This window comes from Xenopus laevis, chromosome 5L (assembly GCF_017654675.1).
Source record: "Xenopus laevis strain J_2021 chromosome 5L, Xenopus_laevis_v10.1, whole genome shotgun sequence".
NCBI classification, from domain to species: domain Eukaryota; kingdom Metazoa; phylum Chordata; class Amphibia; order Anura; family Pipidae; genus Xenopus; species Xenopus laevis.
The window spans coordinates 44,761,038-44,776,695 of NC_054379.1; the positions used below are offsets into that span (position 1 = coordinate 44,761,038).

The following is a 15,658-nucleotide window of genomic DNA, read 5'->3' on the forward strand; positions in this document are numbered from 1 at the left end:
CATTCTATTATCACAGTCACAATGTGCAGGTAATAACGTGACCCGGATGCCTGTGAATATTTAGTATTCATGCTGCTTTTTTGTGTAGTTATAAAGTGGGGTCTTAAGCTTTGAGCATTCCTTAGGCTTTTCAGTCGCACATTAACATTAACTCAGAAGAAGCAGTTTGAAAGAAATTGATCTAAATGTGCTTGGTGGATAGTCTATAGCGCTATTAAGCTAATATGACTTATGGTAAACATTTGTGCTACTAATCAGATTTTCAAATTTGATCAAATATAAGACAGGGTTAAATTATATACATTTATGATTTCCATGCAATAATAGGGATATAAAAAATTATTTATTTATCAAATCAAGAAACAGTAATGGTTACCTCTTCATTTGGTAAAGATACATAAACCCTCTTGGTGAATCTCCTGCAAATAAAGTGAGATTTTTTTTTAATATCACAACTTAATCATAAATTATTCCACCCAAAAATATGTATGTAAACTGAAGGCAAATGCGAGCTAGGGTTGTTATCTAGGGATACTTCCAGAAAGCAAGATTTGAGGGACACTCAAAGATATCAAAGATGTCTAGTCACAACTACTAGCCAAAAATTGACAACAGTAGCACAGACAAAAATATCAACGAATTACTAAAAAACTTAAAACTTAATTAGTACTTTATTAAAAGATGTGAGCACCTGAGAACTGCATCATCTAGTTCCTGTGGTCTGTTAGTTGCTCCCATAACAAGAACTCTGTCATCTCCTCCAGACTGTACCTGCATTGAAAGTTACAACGCATTATGATCAGAAATCTGGAAATTTGGGAGCTTTACCAGCTGTGCCATCTATGTGTCAAGTGCTTAAACTGGAAGTAATACTGTACATTAATAAATTCCATGCTGAAATCGAGCAGCACACATAGGGGCAAATTCACCAAGCGCCGAAAATGTGCTAGCGACGGCTTCACCGCACTTCGCCAGGCGTAGGTTCACCAGGGCTGTGCAAATTCACGAAGATCCGAAGTTGCGCAAAGGTTACCGAACCTTTGCGAAGTTGCGCTTGCAATAATACGATAAGCAATCCGAAGTTACGCTAGCAATGCCTAGTTAGCATACGGCGTGCAGTGGACGTGTATGCTGTAGCAACTACATTACAATACACAAGGCCAGGGAAACTTAATAAAATTAAATAGAGGTCTTATATTGCCCTACACATGTGCACACTGTATAGTTTAGGTGCCAAATAAAAAGGGGGAAGGAGGGTACCCCAAAAAAATATTTTCGATCTTTTTCAGTGTACCACCCAGTAAAAACGTAAAAAACGTCAGTGTTTTTTGGGACTTAGGAGTCTCTTCAAAAATAGTTGAAATTTTTTTTATCTACTCTATTGCCCATCGCCTGGTCTGAGCTGGCAAAGTCAAGTCTGGTGCAAGAGGTAACGTTCAGTAAAATCCGCAAGTTAGTGAATTAGCGTAGTTAGTCCATTCACCAGAGTGCAACTTCGTCTGGCGTTAGGGTTCGAAGTAACACTAGAGTATGTCTACTTCGCTAGCAAATTTACGCCAGCACCCGTAAATAAATCGGCAAAATGACATCATGCTGGCGAATTTTCACTAGCGTTAGCCACTTCACCCTTTAGTAAGTTTGCCCCCTAAACCTGTTCTTATGTAAAGCAATTTATTAGCCCATATATAAAACCATATAATGGCTTGATAAAGGTCACCGTGGGGCCAGAAATCTTGCCTGAATCTATCTGTACACAAACATTTATCAGTGTGCTGCTGGGTTTTTATCTAGTCCATCATATCCAAAACGTCTTCATAAACTTTGAAGCTTACCTGTATAACTGAGCAGAGCTTCAAGAGGTATTTGCCAGATATTTACTAAAACATACGCACAGCGCATAAGATATTTATTCTCTGCACTTCGGCAAAATATGTCAAGTGATGACACTATTTTAGTGAAGAATATTGTTAAAAGACCGGGCTGTAACACTACATTCTGCTTTTACAGGGAGTACATGAATGGTTATTACTTACACCATCAAACTCTATAAGAAATTCAGTTTTCAGCCGTCTGCTTGCATCATGCTCCCCTTCTCTTCTTTCACATAAAAGGCTATCAACCTCATCTGCAGAAATAAATAGTACCACATTAAAAATATGTAGTGTTACATGAAGGCAGCACTTAGGAAACAGTTTAAACAGACTGGAAGTATCAAATATGGGGGTCGCAAAGCAAGCTCGGCCACTGTACTTAAAGGAGAACTAAACATTAAAAATGAATATGGCTTAAAATACCATCTTTTATATACTGAATTTATTGCACCAGCCTAAAGTTTCAGCTTCTCAATGGCAGCAATGATCCAGGACTTTAAACTTGTCACAGAGGGTCACCATCTTGAAAATTGTCTGTGACACAGATACTTGGTGGACTGAGCAGCAGTTGAGAAGTTAATCTTAGGGGTCATCGCAAATTATCAAGCAGTAAATGAGGTTTGCCTGTAATATAAGATGATGCTACAGAGCAGATTATCATGCTAGAACTGGTTTCTGTGCTGCCATGTAGTAATTATCTGTATTAATTATAGATACTTCGGGAGATAACATGTCTTGATTGGACTGGTTTTATGCTATCAAAATGGTAGTTTAGACCAGTTTGCTGTAGCCACTGGTAGATCGGTTATAATAAAAATAAACTATTCTATGAACTGCACTGAACCATCTTACATTTGGATAACAAAATTAACCAGACTCGCTGTTTGCAAGAGAGGCGGCAAAAATAAAAGACTGTAATGAGGTCACATAGGAAAACTTACCAATGAAAATAATGGAAGGTTGCAATTCTCTGGCGACAGAAAACAGTGCTCGTACCAGCTTTTCACCTTCTCCCACCTAAAGATAAGGAACAATTACAGTGACAAATTCTACAATTAAAAAAAAAAAAAAAACACTACATTTGCTTTAAACCTTTAAGAAAAATGAAGAATCTATACAATTCCAATGCAATGGATACTGCAGCATCTTTATAAAGGTCTTATAGAGGATGTTCACATTTTACAAATTCTGTATGTTCCATGGTATGTAATTCTGGGAATGGATGGGAGCTACAACATGGAGCTTTACATACGGATAATAGGTTAAGTAAAGAAGACATTGTGCAGTTGTCTACACACTATATACACACACACACACACAAAAACACACATATATTTAAAAAAAATGCACAAAATGGATAAAAGTAATGTTACTTACATATTTTGAGGTCAGGCTTGCTGCACTTATGTTGAAGAATGTTGCATTTGATTCAGCAGCCACAGCCTTTGCCTATTTATCAAAAGAGACAGCCTTTATATATTGTAAATTGCATTCAAATATATATGAAATAGTTTTAAATTATAAACTGATCAAATAATATATTCTGTGGAAACATGTTTTAAAATTATGTTTGCTTACTTTTTTAAAATGTTGTTTGCTTACATGTTTTAAAATTATGTTTGCTTACTTTTTATTCATTCCTTCTAGTTTTTTGTAACAGTCTGCGATTCAATATACTGCTTGGTTGCTAGGTCAGTAGAACACTAGCAAACAGATAGCAATGTAAATTTTAAATTTCTGCTCAGCTGAATAAAAAGTGAAAAAGTAACACCCAATGAATGTACATTTGTTCTTATTTACATAGTGTTACTTGTACATGTCCTGTAGATTTAAGAATTAAGGCAATATTAATAGGGGAAACAAATACTGCAATAAATAGATGAAATGTTACAAAGAATAAGCACTACGTGATAAAGGACGTCCCTGTCCTGGAGAGTTAAAATTCAGAGGTAGGAGTGTTTTTTAGGAAGGCAGGTGGTGGTACATTACACAAGTTTCAGAGAAGTACGAATGAAAAGTGAAAATATTTACCAGCATAGTCTTTCCATTTCCTGGAGGACCAAACAGCAGCAATCCACGTGCAGGAGCTCTCAACCCAGTAAATAACTAGAGAATAACATTTTCAAAACATTAGTGAAATTTTTTCGTAAGTGGAAAAAACATGGTTTGAACCATTCTATTAAGAATGGGGAACTATCGTAAAATTAAAAATTTTAAATATGCTTCATTATACTGAAATAAGAAACTTTGTAAATAGAATCAATTAAATATTCTGCATTGTTTCTGAAATAATCAAGTTCATCTTCACTATCCCTCTTTCAGCATGTTTCTCTTCATTCTGTCTTCATGCAGCAGTTGAGTGTCAGATATTCATTGACATCCTTTCCTAGCAGATGTATTAGAGTTCATTCAAATAACTGATTCCAGTAAAAACAAAATCTAAAAAAATAATTGCCTTTTGCACAAATTCTGCATGTAGAGAGACAGGATTTCTGATGATTTTAAAGGACCAGTAACAAATTTTTTTTTAAAATGAGTTTCTTTGTAACTAAAAAAACACCAAGACGGTTTTAACTTTTAAATCATAAAGCTTTTATTAAGAAATTACTCACCAATTCTCTGCATGCGCTCCTCTTCAGAAACGATGACAGGACTACGATCCATTGTGCGGCACTCGATTTATCCTCCCTGCCTTCTATAGGAGATAGCCAGGGAGGAGAAATCAAGCGCCGCACAATGGATCATCGTCCTGTCGCAATTTCTGAAGAGGAGCGCATGCAGAGAATCGGTAAGTCATTTCTTAATAAAAGCTTTGCGATTTAAAAGTTAAAATTGTCTTGGGTGTTTTTTAAAAAATTTTTTTTTTACTGGTCCTTTAATAGAGTGAGCTCTAATATATCTAGGGATGCACCGAATCCTTCCCGAAAGATTAGCCGAATACCGAACCAAATCCTAATTGCATATGCCAATTAGGGATGGGAATTTTTTTTTTATACTTCCTTGTTTTGTGACAAAAACTCAAGCAATTTCTCTCCCGCCCCTAATTGACATATGCAAATTAGGGTTCGGTTGGGCAGAAGGATTTGGCCGAATCCGAATCCTGCTGAAAAATGTTGAATCCTGGCCGAATCCCAAACCGAATCCTGGATTCGGTGCATCCCTAAATATATTTTCTAGGCAAAAGGACCACCCCCCTATAAGATATATTGGATCTAAATGTCAATCTGACACCCAACTGCTGCAAAACGACAGAATGAAGAGAAACCAATACTGAGCGAGAAATAGTAAATATAAACTTGATTATTTCATAAACAGTACAGTTTATTTAATTGAGTGTATTTAGAAAGTTTCTTAATTCAGTATGATGAAGCTTATATTAAATTTTAATTTCCGCGATAGTTCCCCTTTAACTTACAGTAACACTTTTGATTCATCAGCATTAAGACACATAGTTGAGTCCTAAAGTTTACATATACCTATCCTAAACTTCACTCATATCATGTTTCCATACATTATGGGGTGCCTACTTTATTTCAGTATAAGGTTATTTCAAAGTAATAGCTTAGAAACCGATTTATTTCCACTTTTATTTACCATATCGGATTTCTGGTGGGTCAAAAGTTTACATACACTGGTATTTAGTGGAATTGCCTTTTAATTGTTAACTTGCATCAAACACTTAGTGGTTTATTTATCATGCTGTGTGAAAAGTAGAGTGAAGCATTACCGGTGATGTTTTTATGAGCAACATCAATGGTAATGTTTTACTCCACTTTTTACACAGCATGATAAATAGAACCCTTATGGTAGCCTTCCACAAGCTTCTCACAATGTGTTGCTGGAGTTTTTACCCATTTCTTCCTTACCCTCCTCCAAAAGCCTAGGTCTATGTCCTGGTGATCATCAGTTTGCAAACTAGGAGTAGGGCTAGTAGTAAGTAGACTAGGGGAGAACCAAGTTCAGTTTTTATAGCAGGGGACACAGTCCTCTAGTTGAACCACCATCAAGGATGGGCAGCATTTAATGTCTAAATAAAAAGATTTTACACATTCATTTTTCTTAATATAAAGAAATTCTAAATTGAAGTTACCCTAATATAAATATATAATGGTCCTTATGAGTATATGCACTCCAATGGAAAAAAAAAATCTATATCTATATCTATCTAATCTATATCTGAGGTGCTCAGTTACAATCAATGTATAAAAAAAGTCTTTAAACCAGCACACCAAATCTTAAAATCTTAACCTTTTATTTTTAACTCATTGTACCAAAGTCCAATGTTTCGGTCCTCAATATGACCTTTCTCAAGGATAATACAATGCCATTTCAAAAAACCAACCATTGTCAATAGAAACAAAGTGTGGGGGTTACACAATTTATTTCATGTATCCAAAAGGTTTCCCTCATCATCTTATCGATAAAATTGGGATGGGTTCACATGTTTTAATGCACAAATTTTATGATATTATCACTTATTATATGAACCGAGATTATTGTAATACTACAGATGGTTTACAGATGGTTTATAGTGATTAATTATATAGCATTATGATACTCATGGAGTGGTAAAAATGAAATTCACGAGGAGAGTCACTGATTGGATAATCACATAATTATGGATTTATTGCAAAACAAAAATAACATCCTGATGGAGAATTGTAATGTGTATACTGTATATATATTCCTTTGCACCAAAACCAGTATCACTTCCCAACAGCCCCTCCTGAAGTTTATGGATTATTTTGTAGTAATAGCCAACTTTCTCTTTTAATAAACGTTGGCCTGTAACCATAAGAAGTGGGTATTATTCATGAAGTGCTGTGGCATGAAGTGCCACAGCACTTTATGAATAAACCGGAGGAAACATACAAGTATAACATACAAACTTGTTGCAGCCAGTAACCTATTTGAATTTGCAACAATGCTAATTACTGCATCACAAGGCTTGCCCCTTAATTATAACCATCCAATATAATTTTTTGTAAAACATAGGTTTAAGTGTAGGTTTAAAAAACTGAAGATGTTACCTCAGGCCGTATAGAAGGAAGAATAACTATCTCCTGCAAGGCTTGCTTGGCTAGATCTTGTCCAGCAATGTCAGCAAACTTGACAGATGGACCACTAGAGGAAGAAAAACAACAACATTTTGTCTGTGCTGGGGTATATTATTAAATAGGAAACATTATATGTAAAATTGGCATAAAATTAACTGCATTCTATAAAGCTGTGGTGGGGTAAAGACCGTAGTTGTTTCCCTCTGCATGAAAAAATATATTTAAAGGAAAACAAACGTAAATCTCTTGGGGAGGGGGAATAGAAATGTTATGTACCCCCACCCCCAGTTATTTACCGGATACCCTGGGCCAGAGCTCCTGTAAGCAGAAAACTGCAGCGATTTCAATTAGAACAAATATAACGATATTAAAACTGCATAAGCTATCCAACAATTTTATTAACTAAAGCTGCCCATGCACAGGTCAATAAAAATAGCCAAAAATAGTACAACTATAATGCCTTATAGGCTTACACACGGCAGAGAATAATTTTCAAAATAGTAAATAAAAAATTCACAAGAATATTGAAGAAAATACAAATAAATGTTAAATGAAATAAATAATGGCTCAAGACTGATAATGCAAATATATCTGCTTTTGATTTTTTCCAGCTTACATCTTGTACATGTTCCTTAAAGGGACAGCATACCCTTGTTCAACATGAATTTAGTGAATAGGGCTTGTACTGAACATACTTTTGTCTATTGGTTTAATCACAAAAAATCTATGGCTTTTATTATTTCCCAGGCTAAACATGACAAACTTAAGCTACTTTATGTTTGGTCTTGCATGATGAATAATTAGATTACCAATACATAACCCCATATCTTCCCACTTTTCTTTTGAGAGGGATCCATTTGGCAGGGGATTACTTGTGAACTGGGAATCTAATTATCTGGCATGCAAGGATCAATTTCCCTGTTTGCTATGTTTACCTTTTTTTGTAATTAAAATAGGCTGAAAGGATTTATTCATTGAGTACATTTTGAAAAAGAGGGCACAGAATATTTTCCCATTAACATCAGTAAGGATTTCTGTATGTGAAAACGCAAAAAAAATGAAATGCGAAAAAATAAAAATAAAACTTCTGATGCCTTTAAACTTTGCTCCCGAAAAGATTACCCTACACTGCAGAGAAAAGAAATAAATCCCTCAGCGTCTGTCATCAATAGGAGTAAACATAATAACCATGTAACCACATACATTGACACAAGATATTTAAGGGTAATAAAGCATAAACATGATTAACGAAGGAAACAGACCATACCTGTCCACAATTTCATTCAAAATCAAATTTGCAAGATTACTATCTACATTTCGTAAATTCTTCATGTCCTTTTTCCGTACTGCAGTAGTGGGTGTTGTTGGCTTATTTGTTCTTGTGTTATTCTTTCCTGCCACTCCCTTTAAAATTAAATTTAAAAAAAAAAACACAACAAAACGTTTAATACATATACACAAACACACATTTGGACTATTATGTATATATAACAAAGGATCTGGAGCACCCTCTTCTGGTATAACAAAGATTATTTCAGTGGGATGGGAAAAAACAGTAACAAGTAAACTGTCAAGTTTTCTACAATTTTCATCATATATTTTTAAATACTTGCTGTGGAGAACCCAATGTAAAATTTCAAACATGGTGGCATTAAACCCTTGACTTTGTATAAACCTATACAGATTGAGCTCAGATTTTTTGCAATTTACTTTCATTTTCTATTTTAAGTGGTTTCTGAGATATTAGCTCAGTTTTAGACTGGTTGACAGGTGTTTAGCTCCGCTGCAGAAGCCTGGAATTAGCAGTCTAAAAATGCATATCTAAGAACACACTAAAAGTAGAAATTGAATGTAAATTACAGAAGTGCTCAGAAAAGCACCCTGAGTAAGTTTGCGTCAGTTCATTGTTTTGGGGTTTAGACCCCTTTAAAGGAAAACTATACCCCCAAAAAGCAACAGATAGTTTACATCATATTATGTGGCATATTGCAGAATCTTACCAAACTGATCTATATATTTACATCTCTTGCCTTGAGCCACCATTTTGTGATGGTCAGTGTGCTGCCTCAGAGATCTCCTGACCAGAAATACTGCAGCTCTGTAACAGGAAGATGTGTGGAAGCAAAAGACAGAACTCTGTCTGTATAGTTTGTTTGGTATGTTTGTGTGCACAGTGAGTCGTACAATCCCAGGGGGCGGCCCTTATTTTTTTTAAATGGCAATTTTCTATTTATGATTACCTAAAGACACATACTACTAGAAAAGTATATTATTATGAAAATGGTTTATTTACATGAAGCAGGATTTTACATATGAGCTGTTTTATGCAATATATTTTTTATAGAGACCTACATTTGGGGGTTATAGTTTTCCTTTAAGCTATGGATGGCTGGACCCTTCTTATATTGCAAAGACAAAAAAAAGTGTTACATGGGGTGTCAAGAATTTAAACGTATGACAGTTTTGGTGTATTCTGTTCAATTTTTTCCTCCTCATTCAAGGATTTGCAGTTAATAAGCCTACGTTGTATAGCAGTTTCAGTGCTTAAAAAAAAAAAAAAAATCAAATAGCTTGAAAGTAAATGGTGAAAGTAATCCTGCCAGAAAGTTAAAGGACCAGTAACATTTAGTGTAGAGCGAGAAAAAACACAAAGACATATTAAACTTTTAAATCGCCAAGTCTTTATCAAGAAATAACTTACCGAAACTCCGCTTGCGCTCCTCTTCAGAAAAGGCAATCCGGCGATCCATAGTGCATCGCTCGATTTCTCCTCTCCCGCTTTCCTTACAGGAGATAGCCAGGGAAAAGAAATCGAGCGCCGCATGATGGATCGTCGCCTTTTCTGAAGAGGAGCGCAAGCGGAGTTTCGGTAAGTTATTTCTTAATAAAGACTTGGCGATTTAAAAGTTTAATATTTCTTTGTGGGTTTTTTTTCGTTCTACACTAACTAATTTTTTAATAACAAAAATGTATGTTACTGATCCTTTAAGGTTTAGTAATACACCTCTCTTGCGCTTACCCTGTTAGAAGGTATATGTGCACCAGCTTGCCTAGCTGAAGATGATACACCAGTACAGTTAGATATCCTGTTGCCTAATGACCCGCTCTTAGGAGGTGCCTTTACACGAGAATATGAGTTACTTGTAAGCGGTGGTGGATCTTTCTTTTTGGGAACAGCCCCTTTTTCTGAAAAAAGAAAGCAAATCATCACAGATGAAGGAAATGACAGTCGAAACAGGTTCTGTGACAGATTAAAGGAGGATGAAACTCATGTACCAAAATTAGGACTTCACTTGGTGGATGCTTCCAAAAGAAGGGTAATTGCAGCTGGGCAGATGTTTACGCTGCTTTTTGGTTCACTATTCAAACACAATAACATCTGTTTATTTATTAAACATATATATATATATATATATATATATATATATATATAATGTTTAATATATTATTTAGTGAATAAAACATATTGGGAATACATTCTGAAGATTGTGCAATGCTGCAGCATGAAGAAAATGGAGATTCAGTTATAATCTGACAAACATCAAAATACATAAGAAAAAAAGGATTTAGTTATCATATATATAATATTTAATATTAACACACACAGCAGTGAAAATAAGTTTTGGACAGGTAAATGTTTTTCTCAGTAAATATATTTCTAATGGGCCTATTGACATGAAATGTACACCAGATGTCGGTAACAAGCGACAGGCACCTTCTTTTCTTCATGTGTTCAATACTTATTCCCTGTGTCATTCCACAAATTAATTTATGGACTTATTTATTTTGAGTACTTGGGTTGTTACTACATCTGGTGTAAACGTCATGTCAATAGCCCCATTAGAAATATATTTACTGAGAAAACCATTTATATGTTCAATACACTATTTTGACCTGTATAGCCACAGAGAATGTGCTTATCCATTATAGAGAGCATCTTCCACAAATAAAAAGGCAATGCATTGTATTTTGAGCACCAGATAGTGTACAGACAATATGTTTTAATAAGAGATATTACGTTATATTGTTGCTATTTGGTTAAGGTTCAGAATTGATTTTATATGAAGTGAGAGTGTGTTTGTGAGGTGACAGCCTGTATTTGCACATATTAAAGATAGCAAAAAAAAAAAACTTAAAAAAAACTGACTTCCTGGGGCTCCAGACGGCCGAAATAAACTTGCGGCCAGTGTTGGACTGGGACACCAGGGGCCCACCCAAAAACCTTAGACCTGGGGCCCACCAAAAAACCTTAGACCAGGGGTCCACTCTCAGTACCATTATTCTTCCTTTCCTCACAACCTCTATTCTCCTAGTCTCTGTTCTGTACATACTATAATCCATTATTCCAAATGTTTAGCAGCATGAGGGCCCACCGGGAGTTTTCCTGGTATCCTGGTGGGCCAGTCCAACACTTGCGGCCTGCAACCATGATGGAAGCCGGGGCCTCAATTAGCAGCCGACCCGATGGCTGGCCAGACTGGAACGCAAGTTGGCGTTCACAAACAGCATGCAGCTAAGAAACTACTGGCACGGACCAAGTAAGAGGGAGAAGGGCTCACATACCCCCCCTTGACACATCAGCAAAGCTGGACCCCAGAGGCACCCTCTTTTGCCCCCAACACACAGACTTAACTGTAAAGGTGGTCACCAGCCATGCAGCTTCATCCCATACAGCCAAGCCAGGAGCTGTTCTCGGGGGCCTCCCCGCCCAGCCTATGCATAAAAGGGACACAAGGCAGGCTCCTGGCAAATAAGATCCACCAGTTAACCCATGCTGGAAAGGGCTCCACAAGCCAAACATATTAGATCCCAGTCCACACACACACCAGTGCAACTACTGACTTTGATCCTGTTGTGTGGGGCTTGGACAATCTAACCCCCATCTACAAGCCACTGTACTTCATGCTGACAATTACACCTCTAAAATCAGTGGTCCATTAATTACTCCATACCTAGGTAGCAATACAGACATCTGCACAGTACAAAATACCACTTCCGTGGCTGTTGGTTGGAGCACCCCCAGCTTGGGCTTGGATAGACTCTCAACCAGCACAGAAATGATACTTTGATAATATAAATTTGTTGTCCAAGGCATTACACGCAAGCGACACCATCTACCCTATTCTCTCAATATGGGCAAGTATGGCCCTAAACAGAAAACCCTAGAACAGTATACAAACAAGGCAGACAAAGGACCTGGTTCCCCACCCAGAGACATTGAAGACTGAGAGGGGGAACCCGAAATTCCCCCACTGACACCCCCACAGCAGGACCCTGGAGTACAGATCCTACTTGCAGCTATTGCAGAGTCTACTTCTACTTCTTTGGAAGAGGCTGCTAAGTGGCTGGACCGCGAGACAGCCCTCTACACTAACTTACTATGCTCTCATATCCAATTGAGGTAGACAAATGTGGCATTATGCTGTGGTGCACTGGGCTAGGGATAACCCATAGGAGAGAAAGGTTACACTACAACTGCCAGGGTGTCTCTTAAAACTTATATTCCTGGAACGTCAGGGGCCTAAATATCTTAAAAAAACACATCCCGGATCTTGTATTGCTACAAGAAACGCACCTGTGAGTAGTAAGAGTCCTCGCACTAAAAAAAAGCATGGTGGCCAAGGTACTACACACACTTGAAAAGGGGCCTATGTGCCCGAAACATGTTGTGTGGAAGCGCAATAAACGCTTAACTGCAGTTATCCTGCTGTTTCAAGTGCTTCCCAAACTTACAATATATTGTTACTACATAGAATGTCAGAGACGGAGCAGCCAGGGAACCACCACAAAAACGGACATAAACAAAAAAACAAACGCTAATCTGTGTAAATCTACTTCAAGGTACTACATGCCTCCTACTCTACATACTCCTGTGGGACAGCTATTCTTATTAGCAAATCGGCCAACCTTAGTATTCAACATGTATGTACAGACCCAAAGGGTAGATATGTAATAGTAAGATGTTTGTGGGAAAACAACCTATACGTAGTTACCTGTGTGTACCTGACCCCTCCGGCGAATCTGGTTGTTCTCTCTGAACTCCTGGCCAAACTCAGTCATTTGGATCCAGCCCCGCTGGTACTAATGGGTGATCTTAATTTAGTTACGTCTCCTGCATTGGACACAGGTACACAGGTACGCTCTCCAAGGGAGACCTGCTTGACACTCCTAAGAGTATCAGTGACATCTTTGTTCACCCCAGACCCAAGACAATATCTAAAAAAACATACCCTTGGAAAACTTATCACCACATGATAGGCAACTTCTGGAAATGCCATTATCAGTAACTGAAATCAAGTATACCATATCCTTATTCCCCACCGGGAAAACACCAAGACTGGATGGCATCCCATTGGAATGGTACAAACTTAATGTGGACTCCCTGGCTCCTAGGCTGCTTCAACTTTACGAGGAGGCACTGGGAGCCGGAACTCTACCACCATCCTTTCATGGAGGCCTTAATAGTCCTGATACCTAAGAAGGGGGGCGATCTGGCAGACTGTCCTGCTTAATGGCCCGTCTCACTTCTCTCCACTGACGTAAACATTTTGGCAAAAGTACTAGCCAACCGGCGTTCCAATCTCATATGGAGCTGCTTGGACTGGTGAACCAATTTGGGGAGGTCTCAGGGCTACGAGTTAATTGACAAAAGTCCACATATATGATATTAAATAAACTCATGCCTTATCCACATTTACTCACCTTACCGCTACAACAGGTGGAGGTGTTTAAATACCTGGGAGTCTGGGTCAGACCCGTACAAATTCAGAGAACTCAATATAGACCCAATAATACTAATAATAATTAAGCACCAATTTCACGCACTGGGTGGGTCTCCCACAACTTACTGGGTCGTGTCAATCTTATAAAAATGGTAGTTTTGCCCAAACTACTCTACCTATTCCATAACTCCTCAACCCCCCTCCCAATCAACATATTTCCCAGGCTTGATTCAATGACTCGCTCCTTCATTTGGGCTAATAAGCAGCCGCGCATAAGTCTCAAAACCTTAAGGAGCACTTAAGAGTACTGTTGGGTTGTCGATGCCACACTTCCAACTCTACTACCTCGCTTCTCAGATAGTCTATGTAGCCTGGTGGTTTTCCCCCACAGCAGAAAATGCTGCTATCCCCATTTTAGCAGAGGCAGCTGGTTCGATTGAATCACTAACAAACACTCCAGTAAGGGGGAATACACAAAGGGGTTGCCCCCCCCACCATAAGCATGCTACCGCGATATGGACAAAAGCCCTTAAATATGATTAAGAGGTACATGATACGGTCTCCGCCTTCACACCTATATGTACCTATAAATATAAAATCAAATATCTTGGACAGCTTTATGATAACCAAGGCCTAAAATCCACAAAACCCTAACAGCTGAATATATCCTCCCTAAGACTATGTGGTTCAGGTACCTCCAGCTCAGACAGCAAACAGTCAGTTCCCCTCTTCACCGAAGGTCTCTCTCTCTTAACCCTTGAGGAAGTGCTCACGACACCAGTCCATAAGGACCTAATCTCTTGCATCTATTCCACCCTCAGCAAGCAGAGAGGCAATCCTTTTGCAGAAAGTTATACTAAATGGGCATCTGATATGCCGCAGTTATACTGCGGCATATCAGAGGAATGGGAGGACCTCTCGACTCATACTTTTCCTCAGTGGTAGCAATGACATCCAATATTGCACAATGCACAGAACTTACCTCACACCAGCGCGACTACATTCTATTGGGGGAATGTAATAAAAGTCGGTAACAGAAAAAATATTTGTAATGTGAAAAGTTATGCCTCTGTGCGAACAAGTTTGCCTTTGTGCGAATAGCTTTTGCGAACCCAGAAACTGTTTAGCGACTACTTCTGACAGTGGAAGAAGGTTTGCAAATTTTATAGTTAGCTCTTGTGCGCAGTGAATTTAATAAAACGTCTTACTGAAAAAGTGGTTATGTAAAGTAGCTTTTACACAAGCAATCTCAAATGCCAAGCATTCCAGGTAACATACTCTGTATCTGTACAGCACACCACATGTATATAAATAACTCTGCCATTCAGTCAGTATCTGAGAAATATATAACTTTCTGTGGCTCTGTAACCCAAAAACAATCACTAATCAGTGTATCAAAATGCAAGGTGACACAATTCACAATTCTGAGGAGCCCAAACATGAGCCACTCATTGAACTGTGTATGAGTCCAGCACAGACTCCTCCTTGATAGATTGCCCAGTTGGATCAGATACTAGTGAAATTATATACTCAATTGGCCAAATAAGTGTTTTTTTTATTCTAATGCTACCTTAAGGCACACCGGCATCCCAGAAACAAGGCGGTATTAATTTATAAAATTCTTCACATTATTAGCCTGCTTTTAACGACTATCCAGCTAAACTGATTAGTTTTGCACACAAAAAAGGTTTTACCATGGTAAAGGGAATGTTGCAACATTTAATTGCTTCTAAAGCTTTATGTGTAAATACGTTTCATGTGCTACTGTTTAATTCTTGCAATGCCTATTTTTTGTTAGGGAATTAGTATTTTTTTTTGTGCTTTTACTTCTTTAGCGAATATAAAGGCATATTTGTATTGTTCTTGTGACACTAGGGATACTAGTGCCACAAAAATGAAAAATACAAAGTTGTTAATTTATGGAAAAGTGCAACATCCTCCACAGTGGCTTAAACAGGAATAAAAGTGCAGTTATGAGTTAAAACCCCCAAGCTGCACAATGTACATT

General features: G+C 37.7%; 1 protein-coding gene across 2 annotated transcripts in view; it reads right to left on the reverse strand.

Moving 5' to 3' along the window:
• Window positions 1-15,658, reverse strand: part of spast.L (spastin L homeolog) — a 47,478-nt gene that overhangs the window by 7,294 nt on the left and 24,526 nt on the right. For both annotated transcript variants that reach the window (XM_018262978.2, XM_018262977.2), the window contains 9 exons: window positions 9,948-10,114; window positions 8,196-8,332; window positions 6,902-6,995; window positions 3,903-3,977; window positions 3,249-3,320; window positions 2,813-2,888; window positions 2,034-2,125; window positions 692-771; window positions 377-419 (listed from right to left, as the gene is read on the reverse strand). In XM_018262978.2, the coding sequence (XP_018118467.1) occupies window positions 377-419; window positions 692-771; window positions 2,034-2,125; window positions 2,813-2,888; window positions 3,249-3,320; window positions 3,903-3,977; window positions 6,902-6,995; window positions 8,196-8,332; window positions 9,948-10,114 (836 nt within the window). The remainder of the gene's footprint in view (window positions 1-376; window positions 420-691; window positions 772-2,033; window positions 2,126-2,812; window positions 2,889-3,248; window positions 3,321-3,902; window positions 3,978-6,901; window positions 6,996-8,195; window positions 8,333-9,947; window positions 10,115-15,658) is intronic.